The sequence below is a fragment of the Bubalus bubalis genome, chromosome 20 (genome assembly GCF_019923935.1).
Source record: "Bubalus bubalis isolate 160015118507 breed Murrah chromosome 20, NDDB_SH_1, whole genome shotgun sequence".
Classification (NCBI taxonomy): Eukaryota; Metazoa; Chordata; class Mammalia; order Artiodactyla; family Bovidae; genus Bubalus; species Bubalus bubalis.
Window position 1 is genome coordinate 2,995,323 of NC_059176.1, and position 18,056 is coordinate 3,013,378.

General features: G+C 51.2%; 1 protein-coding gene across 3 annotated transcripts in view; it reads right to left on the bottom strand.

Moving 5' to 3' along the window:
• Nucleotides 1-18,056, bottom strand: part of TRAF3 (TNF receptor associated factor 3) — a 120,027-nt gene that overhangs the window by 11,693 nt on the left and 90,278 nt on the right. For 2 of the 3 annotated variants that reach the window (XM_025271677.3, XM_044933277.2), the window contains 6 exons: nt 15,078-15,182; nt 14,304-14,471; nt 9,446-9,526; nt 6,858-6,932; nt 5,003-5,095; nt 236-376 (listed from right to left, as the gene is read on the bottom strand). In XM_025271677.3, the coding sequence (XP_025127462.1) occupies nt 236-376; nt 5,003-5,095; nt 6,858-6,932; nt 9,446-9,526; nt 14,304-14,471; nt 15,078-15,182 (663 nt within the window). The remainder of the gene's footprint in view (nt 1-235; nt 377-5,002; nt 5,096-6,857; nt 6,933-9,445; nt 9,527-14,303; nt 14,472-15,077; nt 15,183-18,056) is intronic. The other variant, XM_025271678.3, reaches the window with a different exon arrangement.

The window sequence follows — 18,056 nt, forward strand, 5'->3', positions numbered from 1 at the left end:
CCATCCTGTGAACCCAGGCCAGTTGCGAACCCAGGTCAACCGTGAACCCAGGGCGCCCCACAAACCCAGGCTACCCATGCACCCAGGCCACTTCCCCAAGTTTCACTTAAGCAAGAGAAACAAGCTGCCCTGTGGACAAAGGTCAGGGCTTTGGCTCAGATGTCTCCCTGGGAAAGTCCTGGCGGAGAACACAGACGTATCCCCTCCGACCCAGCCATAGTCTTACACCTCTTACCTGTAAATGGAGTATTTTGGATTCATTATTTCGAAGCATTTCCTTCTGTCTCTCAATTTCAATTTCGAAGCTGCATATCTGGTTGTGCAAACTCTGTATGCTCTTGTTTTTTTCTACACTTTCGTTCTGCAGCAAGGAAACCTGAAAAAAGAGAGCCTCCAATTAAGCAAACACCACGGTCTTAATGTGAATTGACAACAATTCTAACATGAGTCATGAAATGTTGACAACACGGGCCTTCTGTGCACTCACTGGAAGGAGTTCCAGGAACAAACCCCTCCCCACAGGAAACGGGGGTTCTGGCCGTTCAACAGGGACCCGAACTGTGGTTCTCAGAACCTTTCCTAGGAGTCAAGTAAGATAAGCCGAGTGCCTTTCAGAGCAAGCAGGACGCTTTCTAAAGATTTTGCTGAAAACATATAAATCTTTTATCAGAGTGGCTTTCAAACTCTGATGAGAAAACAGTGGGAAACACCTCCCTGCAGCTCAGCTTCTCGGTATGTGCCTTCAACACAGGTGCCTATTCCTAAAAACAGGATCCCAAAACCGACCTGTCCTAATCAACTATAACGTACCTGGCACTTTCTATTTTATTCCATTTTACTTTCAAAAATGCTAGTTGCAACCCACTAAATTATTTCACACCTACCAGTGGACCACTCACCGCCCTGTGAGCAGCTCTCAGCAGAATGAGGGAGCAGGAAGGGGAGGGTCCCACACGTGGCTCAGGGAATCCTTGGGGCAGCCCGCCGCCCCAGAGAGGAGGCGCAGATGGCGGAAGGGGGTTCTGGGGGCGGGGGTGTCGGGGTAACTGGGGGCGCCAGGGGATGGCGGTGTTGGGGGGATGGGATGGACACCAGGGGATGGGATGGCTGGGAGACCATGGCGGTCCAGGAAGGGCCTGCTGGGGGCAGTTCCAAGCCCACCTTTGACATTTTCAAAGTTCCTTTCTGAAAAATAATCAGCTCCCAAGAACCAATTTACACAGGACTTAAAAGCCCCGGGGTGAGGAATTCAAGGACGACTCTACAAGGCGTCTTCTCACAATGTTCCCTGTACAAGGGCACTCTGGACGGCCCTGGTGGCTCAGTGGTTGAAGAATCCACCAGCCAATGCGGGAAACCAAGGGCAGACCCTTGGAAACGCTCCCTCTGCCCATGGCCTTCTCCGCCCACAAGCGCTGGGGCCCCCCTACCTCCCCCCACCCCCGCCCAGAAGACGGCACGCTCCGTCGCGGCTCCACTCGGAGGTGCCCTCTAATGCTGCCAGCACCTGAGGACCATCTGGCCATAAGACAGCTCACAGGCATCTCAGGCGGCATCTGGCTCCTGACCTCGACCCTGTGAGGAACCACCAGCCCAAAGTCAGCGTCCTGCTGGGAGGCAGTGCCTTTCGGGCACTGTCTCAGTCTGTTTTATTTATAACAAACGTATTTAGAAAAGAATACAAAACCCGCAATATCTATTTCAACTCCCCTAGGGTTTCACGCAGCACAAATGGACTCTCCTTCCTCAAACAGGCCGCCTCACTGGTCCTCGGCTTCCCGCACAGGACCAGCCTGCAGCATCCAGCCTGGGGCATGAGTGGCTGGCAGCGGTGTTTTGCTTTTTCTAAAGTTACAACTCCCTCATTCCCATCTGCTGAAGATGGACACGGTTCCTGGGCCCTGTAGCCTCACACCCCCAAAAAGAGCAATCGTGCACACAGGCCGGCCGCCTTCATACGACTCTTGGTGATACTCCCCAAACCAATGGCAACTTCTGCCGTGGATCAGGCTACCTGACCTACACTGACCATCACACATCCTGCCACACCAAACTCTCTCATTTTAAAATTTTTATTTATTTATTTAACTTTATCTTTGGCTGTGCTGGGACTGTGCTGCTTGCTGCACATGGGCTTTCTCTGTTTGCAGTGAGCTGGGGCTACTCTTTGGCCACCTGATGCGAAGAGCTGACTCACTGGAAAAGACCCTGATGCTGGGAAATATTGAAGGCAGGAGAAGGGGGCAACAGAGGACGAGATGGTTGGATGGCATCACCGACTCCATGGACATGAGTTTGAGGAGGCTCCGGGAGTCGGTGACGGACAGGGAGGCCTGGCATGCTGCAGTCCACAGGGTCGCAAAGAGTTGGACACGACTGGGCGCCTGCACTGACTGACTGGGGCTGCTCTGCGGTGCCGGGCTCCGGCTCCCCACTGCGGTGGCTCTCCTGCTGCTGAGCATGGGCTCCAGGGCGCGCAGGCTGAGCTGCTCCACAGCATGTGCGATCTTCCTGACCCAGGGATTGAACCTGTTTCCCCTGCACTGACCGGCAGATTCCTACCCACTGCGCCCCCAAGGGAGTCCGCCACAGCAAACTCTTAATGTCTTTATGGAGGGATTGTCCTTCAACTCAGTTTTATTTACATATTTTAATCAAGGATCCCAGCCCCTGGGTGCCAGCAGACCCCCGCTTTCACCTGCCCACCAGGTAGATGCCGCAGGCACAGGGAAGCCCACTGGCAGCCGTGTTTCCCAGAATCCACGCAGCAGACCGAGCAGGGTCCCCCCCGAGACTCTCCTCCCTGAGCACACCCTCCACCCCCGCCTGTCTGGGGGCACTCTAAGACTTCCTTGTGACTTAAGCTTTCCTAAAATGCAAGATGGGTGTTTTCAGGTCTGGACTTTATAAAACAGTTTTGTTCTTGTTGTTGCTGTTGTTTTTAAGTTTGACTGTGAATATAGTAATTGGTCTTTCTGAATCAACTCAAATATTCTATTTTCTACCCTTGATGAACAAAATAACTCAAGATCCAACTGAACAATTCCATGCTGAGAAACAAATTCTCACTTTAAGAAAACACACACATCTCCATCTGTTGTCCGGGTCTGCTCTTGGGCCCAGAGAAGAGATGCCAGCTTCTCACGGACACAAGGAAAGATGTGCAGGGCAGAGGCCTGGCTGTCCCTAGTTGGGGGGGTGGGCTCAGGGAGGGGCTCACCCCTGAGCAAAGCCACGGGAACAGACGTTTCAAATCTGCCCCCCGCTGGCTGGTGTGTGGTGTGTGCAAGGGGGAGGACTGCCAGGGAGGGCATGTGGGCTGTGCAGCCGGGTCCCAGGGTTTCCAACAGTGCAAAGAGGATGCTCTCAGGGTGCTGGGGTGGCAGGGCAGGAGGGCGTAGGACGGGATGACCCCCATCTCCCCCTCCTGCACCCCTGGGAGCCCTCCTGGTGACAGCCCCACCTACAACTGAGGGGTGAGCACCCCCAAGCCCCACGCCGCGGCTCCATAACCGGCACAGCTGGAGCGAAACCAATTCACTTTACAGGAAAGGAAGGACCTTTTAGATAAATGAGAAGCTGTATCTGTGAGAGACCAAAAGCCCTGCGATCCACGCCTACAGTTTGAAAATGCAAAAACAAAGCATTCTTCAAAAAGAGGAGAAAAAGGGATTCATAGGTAAACCATCGCTGAACTCAGAGCAAATATGTGCTCATGGGAAAGTTATAAATCATTCATGTGACACAGATTCTATTTCATGGTCAAACAGAAGCTCCTCCTGTCCCACGCGCGTGTAAACACAGCACACAAAGCCTTTCACAGCTTCTCATCTCCAGCTTAAGCATTTATACTAAAAAAATATTTAATGTCATATTTAATAAACATCTTTTGATTTAAAACTTTACACTCCTTCAAGCACATTTACATTTTAAATTGCTTGGGTTTAACACTCAAAACAAGATAGTCAAATCTTTACAAACCTTTAGAAAGCAAACATCAACTCCCGGGGCTGCCGTAACTCATTCCAGCGGCCTCCCATCAAACGTTCTCAACACATGTTTGCTGAATATCAAATTAAGTTCTTATTTTTGTATACAAGCCACAAGCCACACTGGGAGATCTATAACCTTCTTCTCTGTCAAGCCTTGGAGGTTTTCATCCTTTCTTTGGGAAAACAGGCCTGGTGAGCTGAGCACCACAGAACAAACTCCCCCAGGAAGGAGTGTTTTGTGGGCAGGCGCCTGCTAAGGAGCGCAGACCCCACAGCAGGGCTTCGAGGAGACACCCAGGAGGGCAGGTGTGTCTGGGGAGGGGCTGTGCGGCCCCCCAAACTTCCACAATCAACTGTATCCCTGGTCGGGGAACTAAGATCCCACGTGCCGCGGGGCAGCTAAGCCCGTTCACTGCAGTGAAGGCCTGGCACGGTCCAAACACAAAAACGGAACAGAACTGGTGATGTGGAAACGTCCTTCCCTCCCATCTCTTAGAGGAGGGTCATGCATGGGACACTGGTGCCCTTCCAGACCGCAGCTGGCGGCCTTTCTGTAAACAAACAGAGAGCAGTGTTTGGGGGCTGTGTGGGCCACACGGTCTCCATGTCAACGCTGCCATCCCGGTGTGAAAGCAGCCATAGACCACACTGACGAAGTGTGCGTGGCCGTGTTTCAATAAAGCTTTATTTACAAAAAGACAGCGTTGGGAGGTGCAGGCTGGAAGTGACCATCCCTGTTCTAACTCAATACTAAGAGAATCACCATGTGAGTTTTTAAAAAGCACTTTATACACACTTGGCAACTGAAAAACAAAGAGCAAGCTAGCAAGCTGACAAAACCACATACCTTCATTTATAAACTCAAGATCGCTTGAAAAGAACTTTACTTTTTTGACACTTCATGCTGTTTCTTTTATCCAAAACCCCTTACTAAATAAAAAGGTTTTCTTCTTCACACAATATGAAGAAATTATTAGAAGCCGGCAGAAGCCAGAAACGGCAGGGCGTACCTTCTTCTCCAGGGAGTTGCTCCACTCCTTGAGTAGGTTGACATGCTGCACCGCGGAGCTGGCCTCATGGGCCTTGATCTGCTGGTTTGTCCCCTGAGAACGAAGAGGAGACGCGGTCAGCCAGCCTCCCTCGGTCAGAGGCTCAGACCCTCAGACGACCTCACGCCAACACCACACATGAAGGTGGGGACTGAATCGGGGAAGGGTCACAGGGCATCTCCAGCCTTGGGAGGGCTGTGCTCAGTGGCCCCTGAGCTACTGTGTGCAGGCGAGAGGGCCGCACCGAGAGGAACCGAGCAGCTCAAAGATGAGGCGCTGCGATTCCGTGCCCACTGCCTCGAGGCCGTGGGCTTCACTCACCCCTCAATTTACCTACGCTTCAGACTTCCAACAGTAAGAAATTAAATTTCAGACATATCCCTTTTGTTCCTTAGTAAGTTTCCTGCGCAAAAATATAAATGGAAAACGTCGAGACATCTGCAAGTCGTAACTAGATGGTCCTACAATAATCTAGTGAATGTGTAATCCAAGTAGGATTCTCAGTCATCTATTAGGATATTAACTTACTAGTTAAATACTTACTAGTGAAACACTAGTATCAGAAAATGTACTGTCCCTAACTATTCTAAGTATATTTAGAAAGTTACGTACAGAACATAAACAATCTACAGAGTACATAAGATGTAGACCATCTCAGAGTCAATAATGAGCACGTGAAACAGTACTTCATATATTTAAGAAAATAATTGGTATAAGAATGTAATTTGTTTTTGATATTGGAAAATTTAAAAGCCATGGAAAGCATTTTTATGATCTCCAAAACATATACTCTGTACATAGAATATTCATATATATATGTTCATACAAGTATTGCTAAATATCAACATATATATATACATACACAGAATGAATGGTGTGTAAGTACATACGACATAACAGCGGTGAGGGCTCAGTCTCCTTGAGAGCCGAGCAGAGGGCAAGCTACATTCGTCCTCACTCTCAGGCTTTTTGCTTTCTAAGAAAATGCTAAGATGCCAATATCTCTGCACTGATTTCACAATAACGTATTGATAATACATAAAAATCAAATATAAAGTGCTTTAATTGAAGTATGTACTGCCCTTTGATAGTAAATGAAAACTAGTTCAAATCCACTAGCAACCTCAGGTGTGTTTAAAAAAAAAAATCACTTTCTAAGAAAATGTTGAGATGCTAATATCCCTGTACTGATTTCACAATAATGTATTGATAATACATAAAAATCAAAACTAAAACTCTTTAATTGAAGTATATACTGACCTTTGATAGTTCTAAAATCAAGACATACATTTAAATGAAAACTAGTTCAAATCCACCAGGAGTCTCAGGTGTGTTAAAAAAACAAAAAAACCAGGAACCGGCTTCTCACGGCGCAGGCGTGGCAGTGGAGGCGACTCCTCTGCGCCCGGCAGTCCGGGAGGTGTGGCGTGTGCGTGGGACACACTAAGGACACACGCGTGTGCAAGCCTCACGGCCGTGCGCCAGCACACACGCTGCGAAGCCATGTCCGGGGTGCCACAGTCTCTAGAGACCCCACCCCACGTCCTGCTGGTTTCACTGTGATCCCTCTGCTAAGGCATTAACTCCCCCTCAGCACAGGTGTCCACCTGAAGTCTCACGACACCCCCGGCCTGAAAAGCGGGCCCCCAACGGCTGCTGCACGCGGCTTTGTCACCCGTGTGCAGCTGGTGACTCGGTGACTCGGTGCCATAACAAAACGGAAAGCTCAGAGCTTGCACGTTAAAATGTCAACAGAGTTAACTTTCTCTCATGGCGGAATGTCAGCGACTGGGAAGGACGAATGTCGGATACTGACCTGAAAAACGCAGCCATAGCGCTTAAAACTACAGGTGCTGGGGGCATTGACACACTCTGACAAGTGTGCACTCAACTGCAACGGGAAAGAGACGTGAGTTGTGGCACAAACGTTTGCATGAAAATGTTCAAACATATCAAGGGCACAGGTAGCATCTGCGTTCTACTATCACGAATGGGGTTTATCAGCAGGTGTGTTTACACCACCTGCTTCCTAGACTTCTACCCAGTAAATATACAGTATCATCACGTGTATACACATATATACACCATATACAGAAATACATTTACTGTAACATTTCTTACACTTGCGGCTTTTTTTAGAACAACTTGTTTTGTGACACGCTGTCCGCAGAATTTTAAAAAGAAAGGAAAAAAAAAAAACAAACTGAAAAGCACATTTAAAGACTATAAACAAAAAAATTGCATGAAACACAAAAAATAGAAAGCATTCCGATGTAGCTGGGCCACACACCTGTATACAGTACACAGAAGTAGGTGTCTCTCTCTCCAGGGAAGCGCACACAGGCGCCCCCGGCCCCCAGTGCTCGACAACTGCAGAGGGGACTCTCCTTCTGAAAAGACTCCCCTCGCTCAGTTTGCCCAGAAATTCATGTGGCTTTCCAGGGACCCCGAGACCCCTGAGTCATCCTAATGGCACGGATCCGAACGTGCTCCCCTCCACTTCGGGAGGACAACCAGGAGGAGCCACGTGCTCCACTTCAACGTCAGCAAATGGCCAAACACACAGCACTCAGGATGCCCCGCAGTGGGGGAGGGAATGCAAACATCTGCACTTTATAGACGCGGAGTTTTGCGTTAGGCTAACACAGTCTAAAAGATAATCTCTTTCTTTATTGGAAACTCAAGGGACAGATCTTTAGAGAAAACGATCAGACCCTGAACTAGCAGAGCAGCTTGTGAGCACAGCGCGTGGGGGCCCAGGGGCGTGTTCTCCTGGGAGCCAGCGCGTGTAGGACTTCGCTCTGGTGGGTGCAGGTGGCTGCGATGCCTTTTCCTCTGTTCTCTGGGACACAGTCCCCTCCCGCCAGGTCCGTACTCAGGACGAGAGGGAGAGGCTCACAGCACGGCCTTCCTGCCGGCCGTGCCAGTTACAGGACAGGCCCGAGGGACCCAGCTGCCCACTGCCAAGGCCAACCCGGAAGAAGGTCCGGGCCTGGGCGGGGTGGTGGTGGCCGCACCTGGAAGAAGCACCCAGGAGGCACGTGGCGGGTGACAGGTACAGAAATTCAACAGGCGGCCGTGTGTGCAGTGACGTCAGTTTGAAAATCGTAAAACATTTTCTTTCACTGACATCGGTACAGTTGTAAATCGAACCAGCTAACGCTTGTAATCTTAAAATTGGGGCCATATCGAGTGTAGCACTATTTTCTACAACTATAAACTCAGGGTTGTACTTTCCCTAAATTGGCTTCATCATCATTACTCTCAGAGCCCTACAGAATTTAGGGGAGCTCAAGACTAGAGCAAGAACCATCTGTAAAAGGGCACCTTTCACCAGAAACCCGAGATCAATGCAGGTTTAAACATTTTTTAAAATAAAGATAATTTAAAGGCAATGGAGACAATTTTGTTCCTAATATAGATAGCCCTATGTGAGTCAAAACTGAGAAAAGTATATGGAACCCTGGAAGTTATTTCCACAGCAGCCTCTTCATACGTTCACTTTAACAGAGGGGCTTCCCAGCCGTGGAGACAGTGCCCTTGCTGTTCTCTGAGGCATAGCCAGGGGCCCAGGAACCACCATCACACCCGGCGAGACCTGCCCCTTCCCAGCAGGGACATCCCGGGACAGGGCACCTTGGTGAGAGGGGCTCTGGGGTCCTGTTGCACCCATGTCCCTGGCCTCAGGGATGTGAGAGACCGACCTCCCCCACCACTGCAGTACCCAGGTGTCATATCCCAGGTGGCTGAAAAGGGCTGAGGTGAGCAGGCTCCTCAGGTCAGAGCGCCCAGGCCCGAGGGCGCTCGGTGTGGGGACCAGGGCTGCAGGCACCCCGAAGCCCACAGGCACCCCGCCAGCTCCCAGAACAGCAGCCAAAGGGACCCAGGCCAGGGCCATGTGCAGAGCACCAAGAAGCCTTGGAACTGTTCCACCTGGATATACCCTGGTCAGAGAAGATGACCGCAGGATCTACCTGCCTCAGGGACAGTGGGCCCGAGGGCCGCCGTCCAGGTGCCTCCCACCACCCTCTCACCCCAGGGCAGACCCTGCACGGCCCGTGTGGCGGAAACCGCTCATGAGTATCTCTTAGTCAACTGATCTTCCTGAGACAGTCATAGAGTAATTCCTCTTCTACAGATTTAAACCTAAAAAGTGTCCCCCATGCTTGCACTGAATATATTCCCATTTCCTCAGTTCTCAATATTTTTGCTCTGAATCCACCACTCTGTAGCTTTTAACTGCTTGTTTCTGAAACATCTGATTTCCAACAACAGCAAGAGGCTTTTCATCGTTCTACTCTATCACCACCATGGTCTGTGATGACCTCAGGCCTTGGCGTCAAGGGGGAAGCGGGGACCCGTTAGGACCCCCGGCCCCTGCAGGGGCGCGGCCGCAGCCCTCACCTCGCTCCTCAGGAGGGTCTGGACGCTGCACTTGTGTGGGCAGGACACCGCCACGCAGGGACACTCCGTGTCTTCATGTTTCTGGAGGAGAAAGAGAGACCATTGCTAACTCTGAAACACAAGACCTGGCTTCCTTCAGAGGCCGCCAGCGCCCCCACGAGGCCCCAGGGTGCGCCCCCTGTCCACAGTCACGCCCGTGTCCCAAGGCTCCCGTCACACCTGCATGGGCCGTTGTGTTACAGAAGCGTGAGTGCTGACAAGGCGGGCCCTCACCAGAGCTCCGCAGACCTGACTGGTCAGAGTGACTTAAGAAGGGGACACTCTAGGACAGTCCCGCCCCAGCCCACCTGCGTGCCCTCCAGCCATGTCCCCCGGGCCAACGCCGCCCTGCCACCTGCGCCCAGCAAGCTTGCTCACACAGGGGTGGATGCCAGGGCCCAGCCTCTGCTGGCTGGGGTGGACATTTCCCCCCATGCTTCTCAGCTTGGAGTCTGGAAACGATGCTTCTCAAGAGCCTGAAAACAGTGTGATCCCCGGGAATTTAAATTCTGTCCTGAGAACGTGCCTGGATTCCCTTTAATGCAAGGACGATGTAGGTATGTTCCAGTGTGGCCGTTCTCTGATGGCACAGATTTCAACATAGAGCCTGGGTGATGGCCACTGCCAAACTCGGTGCCGTGGGCACCTGCTGGCACCTGTCCGGTACACCTGCCACCAGCAAAGCATGGGCCAGAGCTCCCGCAGGCCAGCAAGCCCAAGCGGGCCTGGAGACAGCACCTCCAGACACGTAACAGAGGCCACACAGGGAGATCCTAGACCTGCCATGAAACACAACTGCGGGGCCAGGCCTCAGAGGGCAGCACTCAGCAGGAGGAGAGACGGTGGGCTTCCCTCAGGCCTAGGACACTCTGGTTCTGCTGGCAGGGCCTCCAGCCAGGCTGCATCGGGGCAGTGCTAGCCACGGGCTGTCTGACCAGGAGGTGTGTGGGCCAGGGACACGGTGCCCGCAGGGACACTTCTCTGGCCCGCGAGGCCAGTCATCCTGCCACCTGCAGTCCCTGATCTGGATCAGCCTGGCAGGTGGGCAGTGTGGAGAGGACCCCTCTGCTCCTGAGTATGGTGGGCTCTGTGGGCCTCCACAGAGCCCCCAGCGCCTGCAGCCCACCGAGCCCCCAGCGCCTGCAGTGGGCGAGCCCATGGCTGTCTGGAGCTCATTGGAAGGCTCTTGGCTGGACTGAGCCTGACCAGCTTCTCCCGCAAGGGGAGCCCCCTGGGTACTGCTCAGAATCCCTACAAGTTCCCCGGTGCCAAGTCAAGGCTTCCTGCATCTTTCAGTGGGGAGGTCTTGGCCAGATGGTGTCATCTATAGGCGGGGTGTGACCAGATCTCCCTCGGAGGGCAGTGGTAAGGATGGAGTCAGTCCCGGACCTGGAGAATGGATGTGGCCAGTGCTCCAGATGCCACACCCCCCTCCCAAAGCTCCCATTCCCCAGGCCGGCCCTGCCCTGGCCTTGGGTCAGCCTGGCCCAGGACAGCGAGGAGCACGGATGGACAATCACCCCGCAGCTGGGGTGTGGGGAGAGCACCTGGAGGTGGGGTCGCAGGGGGAGCGCTGAGACAACTCAGGGGAGGGGCCGTGCGCTGGGGAGGGCAGGCGGGGGGCAGCGGGAGGAGAGGCTGGGGCCTGCACTCCAGACCAGTCAGGAGCTTCATGTGCGGCCTGCAGACTTGTGCAAGGATGATCAAAACAGGCTTTTCTGGCTATCGGAGGGTAAGCGTCTCACATGGGACTTGGGGGGTTTTGCCATTTCTGTCAAACCTTCCCATCTCCAACAGCGATGGGTGAAAAAGGCAATGGTGTGACTTGTAATTCTTTAACGTGTAGCTATCAGCACGCTCTTTATTTTAAGCATTTCTATTTCCTGTGAATTGCCATTTATAGCTTTGCCCACTTCAGTGGGTTGAACAGTGACCCCAGAAATATCTCCCCCTGGACCTCAGAGGGTCTCTGCAGATGTAATGAGTTAAGAGGTGACCCTTGGCCACCCTTTACAACTCTCTGACTTTTAACAAATTAACAGAACTGTTCAAAGAGAATGATACTCTATAATCTCTGGGCTAAATGGAAGAATTTTTTTTCTGATGCGTTATGCTAACAGATTAAAAAAATAAACTCAAAAATACCTGACACGCCAATACCATGGTTTAAAGATAGAAAAGAACTGCTCATAAGACCCTGAGGGTCTCGGTGCTGTATCAGTCTACTTTTATCAACACTTGATGTACTTGTCACACCACTGAACGCAGAACAAGGAGGAAAGTCAGGATGACCTGGGGCTTCGGCCCTAAGTTAAACAACTGCGCTTTTGAAAAATAGACTTAAGGCCTGAGAGGACGAGATTGTATGCGAGTTGAAAGAACAAGACTTGGGAGTCGAATTCCGCCACCACCGACAAGATGAGGGCCCTTTCCTGGCGGGGCAGGAAGTATGGGTGTGGCTGCCTGCTGGCGCCGGGGCCCCGGGGCCCGGAGTGGGGGCACCAGCATGCTCCCCACAGTGATCACAGGCGGACAGAAAGCAAGATCTGCCCCAAGACACACTGCAGGGTCAGCACCCTGAGGACACGCCAGGATGCCTCCACCACTGAAGGGTAGGAAGATTTATGAGGAAGGTTTCCTTGTACAACTCAGGCCCCAAACTTGCAATTACTGCTCTGAGCTTCTGCACCTGCCTCCTCTCTGCAGTCAACACATTTAAGACCCCCCGTCAGGTCAGATGCCACTTCCTCTTGACAGCCCTCACCAACCCCGTCAGGCCAGGTGAACCGGCCCTTCCCACGCCGGCATTTACACGGCTGGCTGTCTCCCCCGCCAGACGGTGGAGTGAAGGGGCACGACTGTGACATGCTGTCTTGTGTGTCCTGGGCAACCAGCTCGGGGTCTGCTGCCCCAGCGTTTCCAGCCACCAGCAGCGATGCTGCTGTTCCAAAACCCGCCTCTGCGCAGGCTTGACTGAGCTCAGAGTTGGTTACTGACAAGCGGCTTCACTCACATGCTCTACAATTCTTTATCAAATGAAAATCAATTTCTGAATTCTATTCTGCAAATAGAGGTAATTGATTTTTGCAAGAAGCAAAGTATAACTTTGATAGCAACATGGTAATATGTGTAAGGTCGGGAGGATTGCTCATTGGGTACATGTTGCCTTCACTCAAATTTAATTACTGAAGAAGTTATTCAATTATGAAAAATACTATGGCTATTTTACAAAGGGGAGGGCACTTTAAGGTTATTAATAACCAGAAACAACAATCATACAGGAAACAGACTTCACGAGGGAAGAAAGCCACAGGCACAGAAAAGTTAAGCAAAGAAGGTAAAGTGGAGGTTATGGTGATTACTCTCACTTCATACAGAAAAACTAAGACAACCATTTCTAAATGGGGGTCAGTATGTGCTCCTGAACATCTGCCAGGAACGAGCTGGTGGTCCTCAGGCCTGGCTGCCTGTCCAGGGCCCCTCTGTCTGCTGACCCACCAGTCACTGGCCTGCTGGCTTCAGAAGCCCCGCCCAGCCCCAGCTCCGCCCCCACCTGCCCTGCCACGCCCCACATCTCCCTCTGGGACGTCCCCCTTGGGGCCCTCCCAGGCTGGCCGCCCCTCCGCTGGATGACCCCCTTTGCTTTGCAGGCTGTAAGCACTGTGCGCCCAGGCCTCAGGCCTTGACTGGCCCTTCTCTCTACTCGCTCCAGGCCCCGGGCTGCCAGGACCACCTATTCACACACTGTGGCCCAGACCACTCCCTCCTCCCCAGAGCCCTCTCTCCCTCTGAGCCACACTTGGACAGGGCACTCTGGTTCATCCGCTGCTCTAGTTACAAGTGCTGGGCATCCGCTCAACTCACACTCTGTGCTCAAGCCACCAGCTAATCCCACTGGCTCTGCGTAATGCTGACCAACCACATCTGCCCCGTGCTCAGGGCTGCCCAGACGCCCACCTCTGGTCTGCCTCCATCACCTTCCCACCTCGCCCCTGCCCTGTGCGAGGCAGCCCCTGAAACCCACCTGCTGAGTTGGCTCCGTCTTAGAGCCAGGGCTGCCCGTGGCCACTTCCCCTGCCCCAGTGCTCTTCCTGCATCGTCCCGACGGCCTTGGAGGGGCCCGCCCTCACCACCCCTCCTCCCGTCTTTGTTGTACTTATGACCTCTTCCCGCTGGAAGATGAGGTCACCCTGAACCCCTAGAACAGCACCCAGCACACAGTAGGCATGTAGTAAATATATACTCAACAACCAAATATTCAACAGTGTCCACACCACTGACTCTTTTGGAAGCTTGTCCTCCATCCCAACATCTGTTTCTCTTTAATTTACACGTAAGTGATCTGATTCTAACATGTGCACAATATAAAACCGTGCGGAAACAAGGGAGGCACGAAAAAATGTTAACTTCTCCTCTCTCTCCAAGAGAGACAGCTGTACTTCAACGCTGTGGGATCAATCACCCTGCTGAAGTGATGGTTCTGTCTCGGAGTCGTAGAATGGTTAAGCGATCTGACAAGAGGAGGCTATTCCCTGGGACAAGTGGAAAATTCTACCTTTTTTTTGAATAATCAGTCTTCATTTGTTTTTTTTTTTTTTTTGGCACCCCAAATGACAGTCGATCAAGGTAATGGAAAATGCTAATTGCGTGAATCAAAACAGGCAAAACAAATACAGCTTAGCTCTGAAATAAAGTCAGATGAAAGTTGCTGGTTATGCCTATCTTTTCTCTTTATTTCTGAGAGGACAGTCACTCGGCACGCTATCCTGTGGACGAGTGGGCTCTGGACGGAGCCCGGGGGAGGCGAGGGACACCGCACCTGCAACGTGACCATCGGGACCTGGCTCTTGCAGTGGCTGCAGGTGGCCTCGCGGTATTTACAGGCCTTCTCCACGTGGTCACGCAGGTCCTTCCTCAGCACTTTCTCTTTGCAGTCGGCACGGACACACGGGAGCTCCTCAAACTGGCAGTCATTCTTCAAATGCACCTGGAAGGCAGACCATTCGGAGTTCTCAACCGGCAGACCTCTAGTCTGATATACCAACTGTAGCCTCTATGCCGTCAAATCCTACGCAAGCGTCTCTTATCAGCTGCTAGACTAGTTTCTCACCAAGAAGGGTGACCAACCTATCAAGAGATACTGAATTTCATATTGCATTTAGTGATTACTCAAACTATATTGCTTTTGAAGAACTAAGTCAATTAACCTTTCTTCCTGGATAAATAAATGGTTATCCGCTAAGGACTTAGTTTTATTCTAATTCAAATATCCTTCCAGGATTAAATACGATAGTAATAAAAAAAAAAACATAAGAAGTTCCATGGAATTTTATGGTTATAAAAAGGAGGAGGTTTAAATGGGCCTTCTATAATTAACAGTCAATTCAGATTTCTTTCTACTCTAAATAGGGTAGGGTGCTCAAAAACCAATTGACATTTCTGCCTGTGATATCATAAAAATAACAGTTGACACCCAAGTGGCTCTGTCTGCTCTCCTATTTGGTTGTGTCTGAAAGATGGATGCAAACGTGGTCTTAGGGGCTCCATGGTGCTGACCGGGGACTGGTGTTTCTGGACGTCTCGCTGCACTCACCAGCAGGTGCCCCAGGGCCAGCTGCTCTGCACAGCCCCGGCCCTCGTTCCGACAGAATATCTGAAGGGCCAGAATCTCCCTCTTGCAGCAATTATCCTTAAACACCTGAAATTGAAAGATAGCTATTTTAGAGGATTAAGATTTCTTAATCTCCACATGCTGCTACTTTAGACAAGGCAAGACCACTCTAAAAAGTCACGAGCACATCTCTGAAGAGGGCTCACAAAGCACTAAGGATCGTTTTAATGTCTAAGTGAGCAGAATGAAGGAGCCATCCCCACTAAGAGACACAGTTTACATGATACAACCTTAACTACCAGCTTTTCATGATAAACCCAGAGTAAGCAAGCTGTACTGAACAACTGAAGATCACTCTGGAGCATCCAAGCGTTTTAGATGGACTCTGACATTCTCAGGGCGAGCCCACACCAGGACCGAGTTCACACTTGGATCCTGGACACTGCCAGGCCCCAGCCTTGCTGGGAGCGGAACGTCCCATGGAGGAACGGGGCGGTGGGAGTGGGCGCTACAGCGCGAGGCCTTGCTAGATCCTCGCTGGAGGAACAGAGAATCAACCCTAAAAGACAACGAGCTGCAGACGGTTTGTACAACATTTATCTTGGTTCCTGCTCTGAAGGGTATATCACTTGTAACTAACTCATTTTTCACCAAAAAGAAGGCATTAGCTTGCTACTTAAGAAACTTTTAAAGACATGTTGCAAAGATATAGTTAATCCAACAATGAAAATGTCCCCCTTTGAAAATGAAAACCCTCCTTGAATTTTCTTTTTCCCTTAGAGAGCGAGTACTCTCCGTCTTTCTAACAACACAAGCTACACCCCTAGCACTCAGACACTTCTAAGAAACCCCCGCACCAATGCTCTGTAACAGCAGAAAACCAGGGAGCTCTTTCTTGACTCCAAAAGCAAAGAAATAGAATCAACAGCTGCTAAGAGTTAAAAATAAACTAATTTGGAGCCAAATCTAATCTTAGGTAAACATGACTTTTTTTTAAAAGGTCATAATTTAAGATGTTGAAGTCAACAGAACAGGTATTTTTAACCAGTAAGAAACAATGTGATCACAGAAAATGATCCTTCTGTGCCACTAAGTTTCTTTTCTTTTCTTTGGGCTGCCCCTCATGGCTTGTGGGATCTTAGTTCTCTGACCAGGGACTGAACCTGGGTCCACGTCAGCAGAAGCACGGAGTCTTAACTGCTGGATCACCAGGGAATTCCCTAAGTTTCTTAAATCACTTGAGTTTAACTTTGGTTCCCCAGTGGCTCAAATGGTAAAGAATCTGCCTGCAATGCGGAAGACCCAAGTTTAATCTCTGGGTTGGGAATATCCCCTGGAGAAGGGAATGGCAATACACTCCAGTATTCTTGCCTGAAGAAGTCCGCAGACAGAGAAGCCTGGTGGGCAGCAGTCCATGGGGTCACAAAGAGTCTGACACAACTGAGTGACTAACATAACTTCATAACTTAGGGAGGAAAAAACATAGATTGAAAACGTAAGAACAATAAAAGTACAGAACTTCAGGGCTGAGAAAGAGCTCGTATCATTTCTGCAACCATCCCATTTTATAGATGGGGAAGCTGAGGCCCTGGGGTGGTGCCCGTCTCAGTGACCTGCCCAGTGGCTGAGGTGAGTCTCCCGGGGCCCAACCAGACCTACATTTCCCCATGAGGATCCCTGGCTTATTCAGTCTCATTTACGAGTCTTCATCAAACTCCATAATCATTCTTCAGCTATCAATGCCATTGAAAAAACAGGGGTAACAACACTGAATAATGAAATGAGGCACTAAACAGTTCACCTCAGCCCACTGCTTCAACCTCCTCTCCCAGTCACATTGGTTTGCTGTTCTTATTTAGTCGCTCAGTTGTGTCTGACTCTTTGTGACGCCGTGGACTGTAGCCCACCAGGCTCTTCTATCCATGGGCATATCCCAGGCAAGAATACTGGGGTGGGTTGCCATTTCCTTCTCCAGGGGATCTTCCTGACCCAAGGATTGAACTGTATTGTGTCTCCTGTATTGGCAGGTGGGTTTTTTACCACTGAGCCACTGGGGAAGCTTGTTACATTGGTTAGATAATCGCTAACAGGTTGCCGTGTTAAGACAAGGGGTAGAGCTGAGTGACCTGTTTTTCTTACAAAAAATCCCCTCCCTACTGCTGGGCAGGTAAATGCTGAGGAGGCACAGGTATGCGGATATTGGACAATTCTGTCTCTGACCTGCCTGGAGCAGGTGATGCTGGGGCCCATCCTGGCAGCCCTCAGGCCCCCGTTGCCAGCAAGCCCCAAGTCCCCACGCACACGGGTGCTGCCAAACAGCAAGGCCGCGGGAAAACCCGAGTGAGAACTTCACTGTGCAATTTAATGGCCTACGCTTAAAAAATGGTTAGGTTCATTAATCAAAATATCAGAACCACATATTTTTATTGATCTTTTAAGTACTTCAAGAACAAGTGGTTTCAAATGAGAAGTGTGCCTGGGAGGGCTTGGCAGGGTGCAGACGACCACATGCTGGGTGAGAAGGGCCCAGGCCCCCGGGGTGCTGGGCTGCGGGACCCTCACGAGCTCTGAGGCACCCTCGGCCACGCAGGGGACGGGAGGGCTGAAAGCGCATGTGTCTAATGACTTCCAGACGCTGCGTGGAGCAGGAGACAGCACATTCGGTGGGGCCTGCAGACCAGCACCGTCTGAAGCCTGAATGCAGCCATCTGGGAGGAGGACCAAGATAACAGTGCACATCCTCCACCCGGGGTCTTGGGAGGTGAAACCATGACTGACCCAGGGGAGGAGGCAGGCTCGGGGGCTGAAGCACCTGCCCAGCTTATCTGCCCAGTGTGCCGGGGTGCTTACAGCCCCCTGCCTCGACCCTGCTCTGCCAGCCATTAGAGCCAGGGAAACTCAGAGCCAGCGCGCAAGATGCGAACCTTGTGGAAGGCACCACCCAGTGCAACACGGAGACTA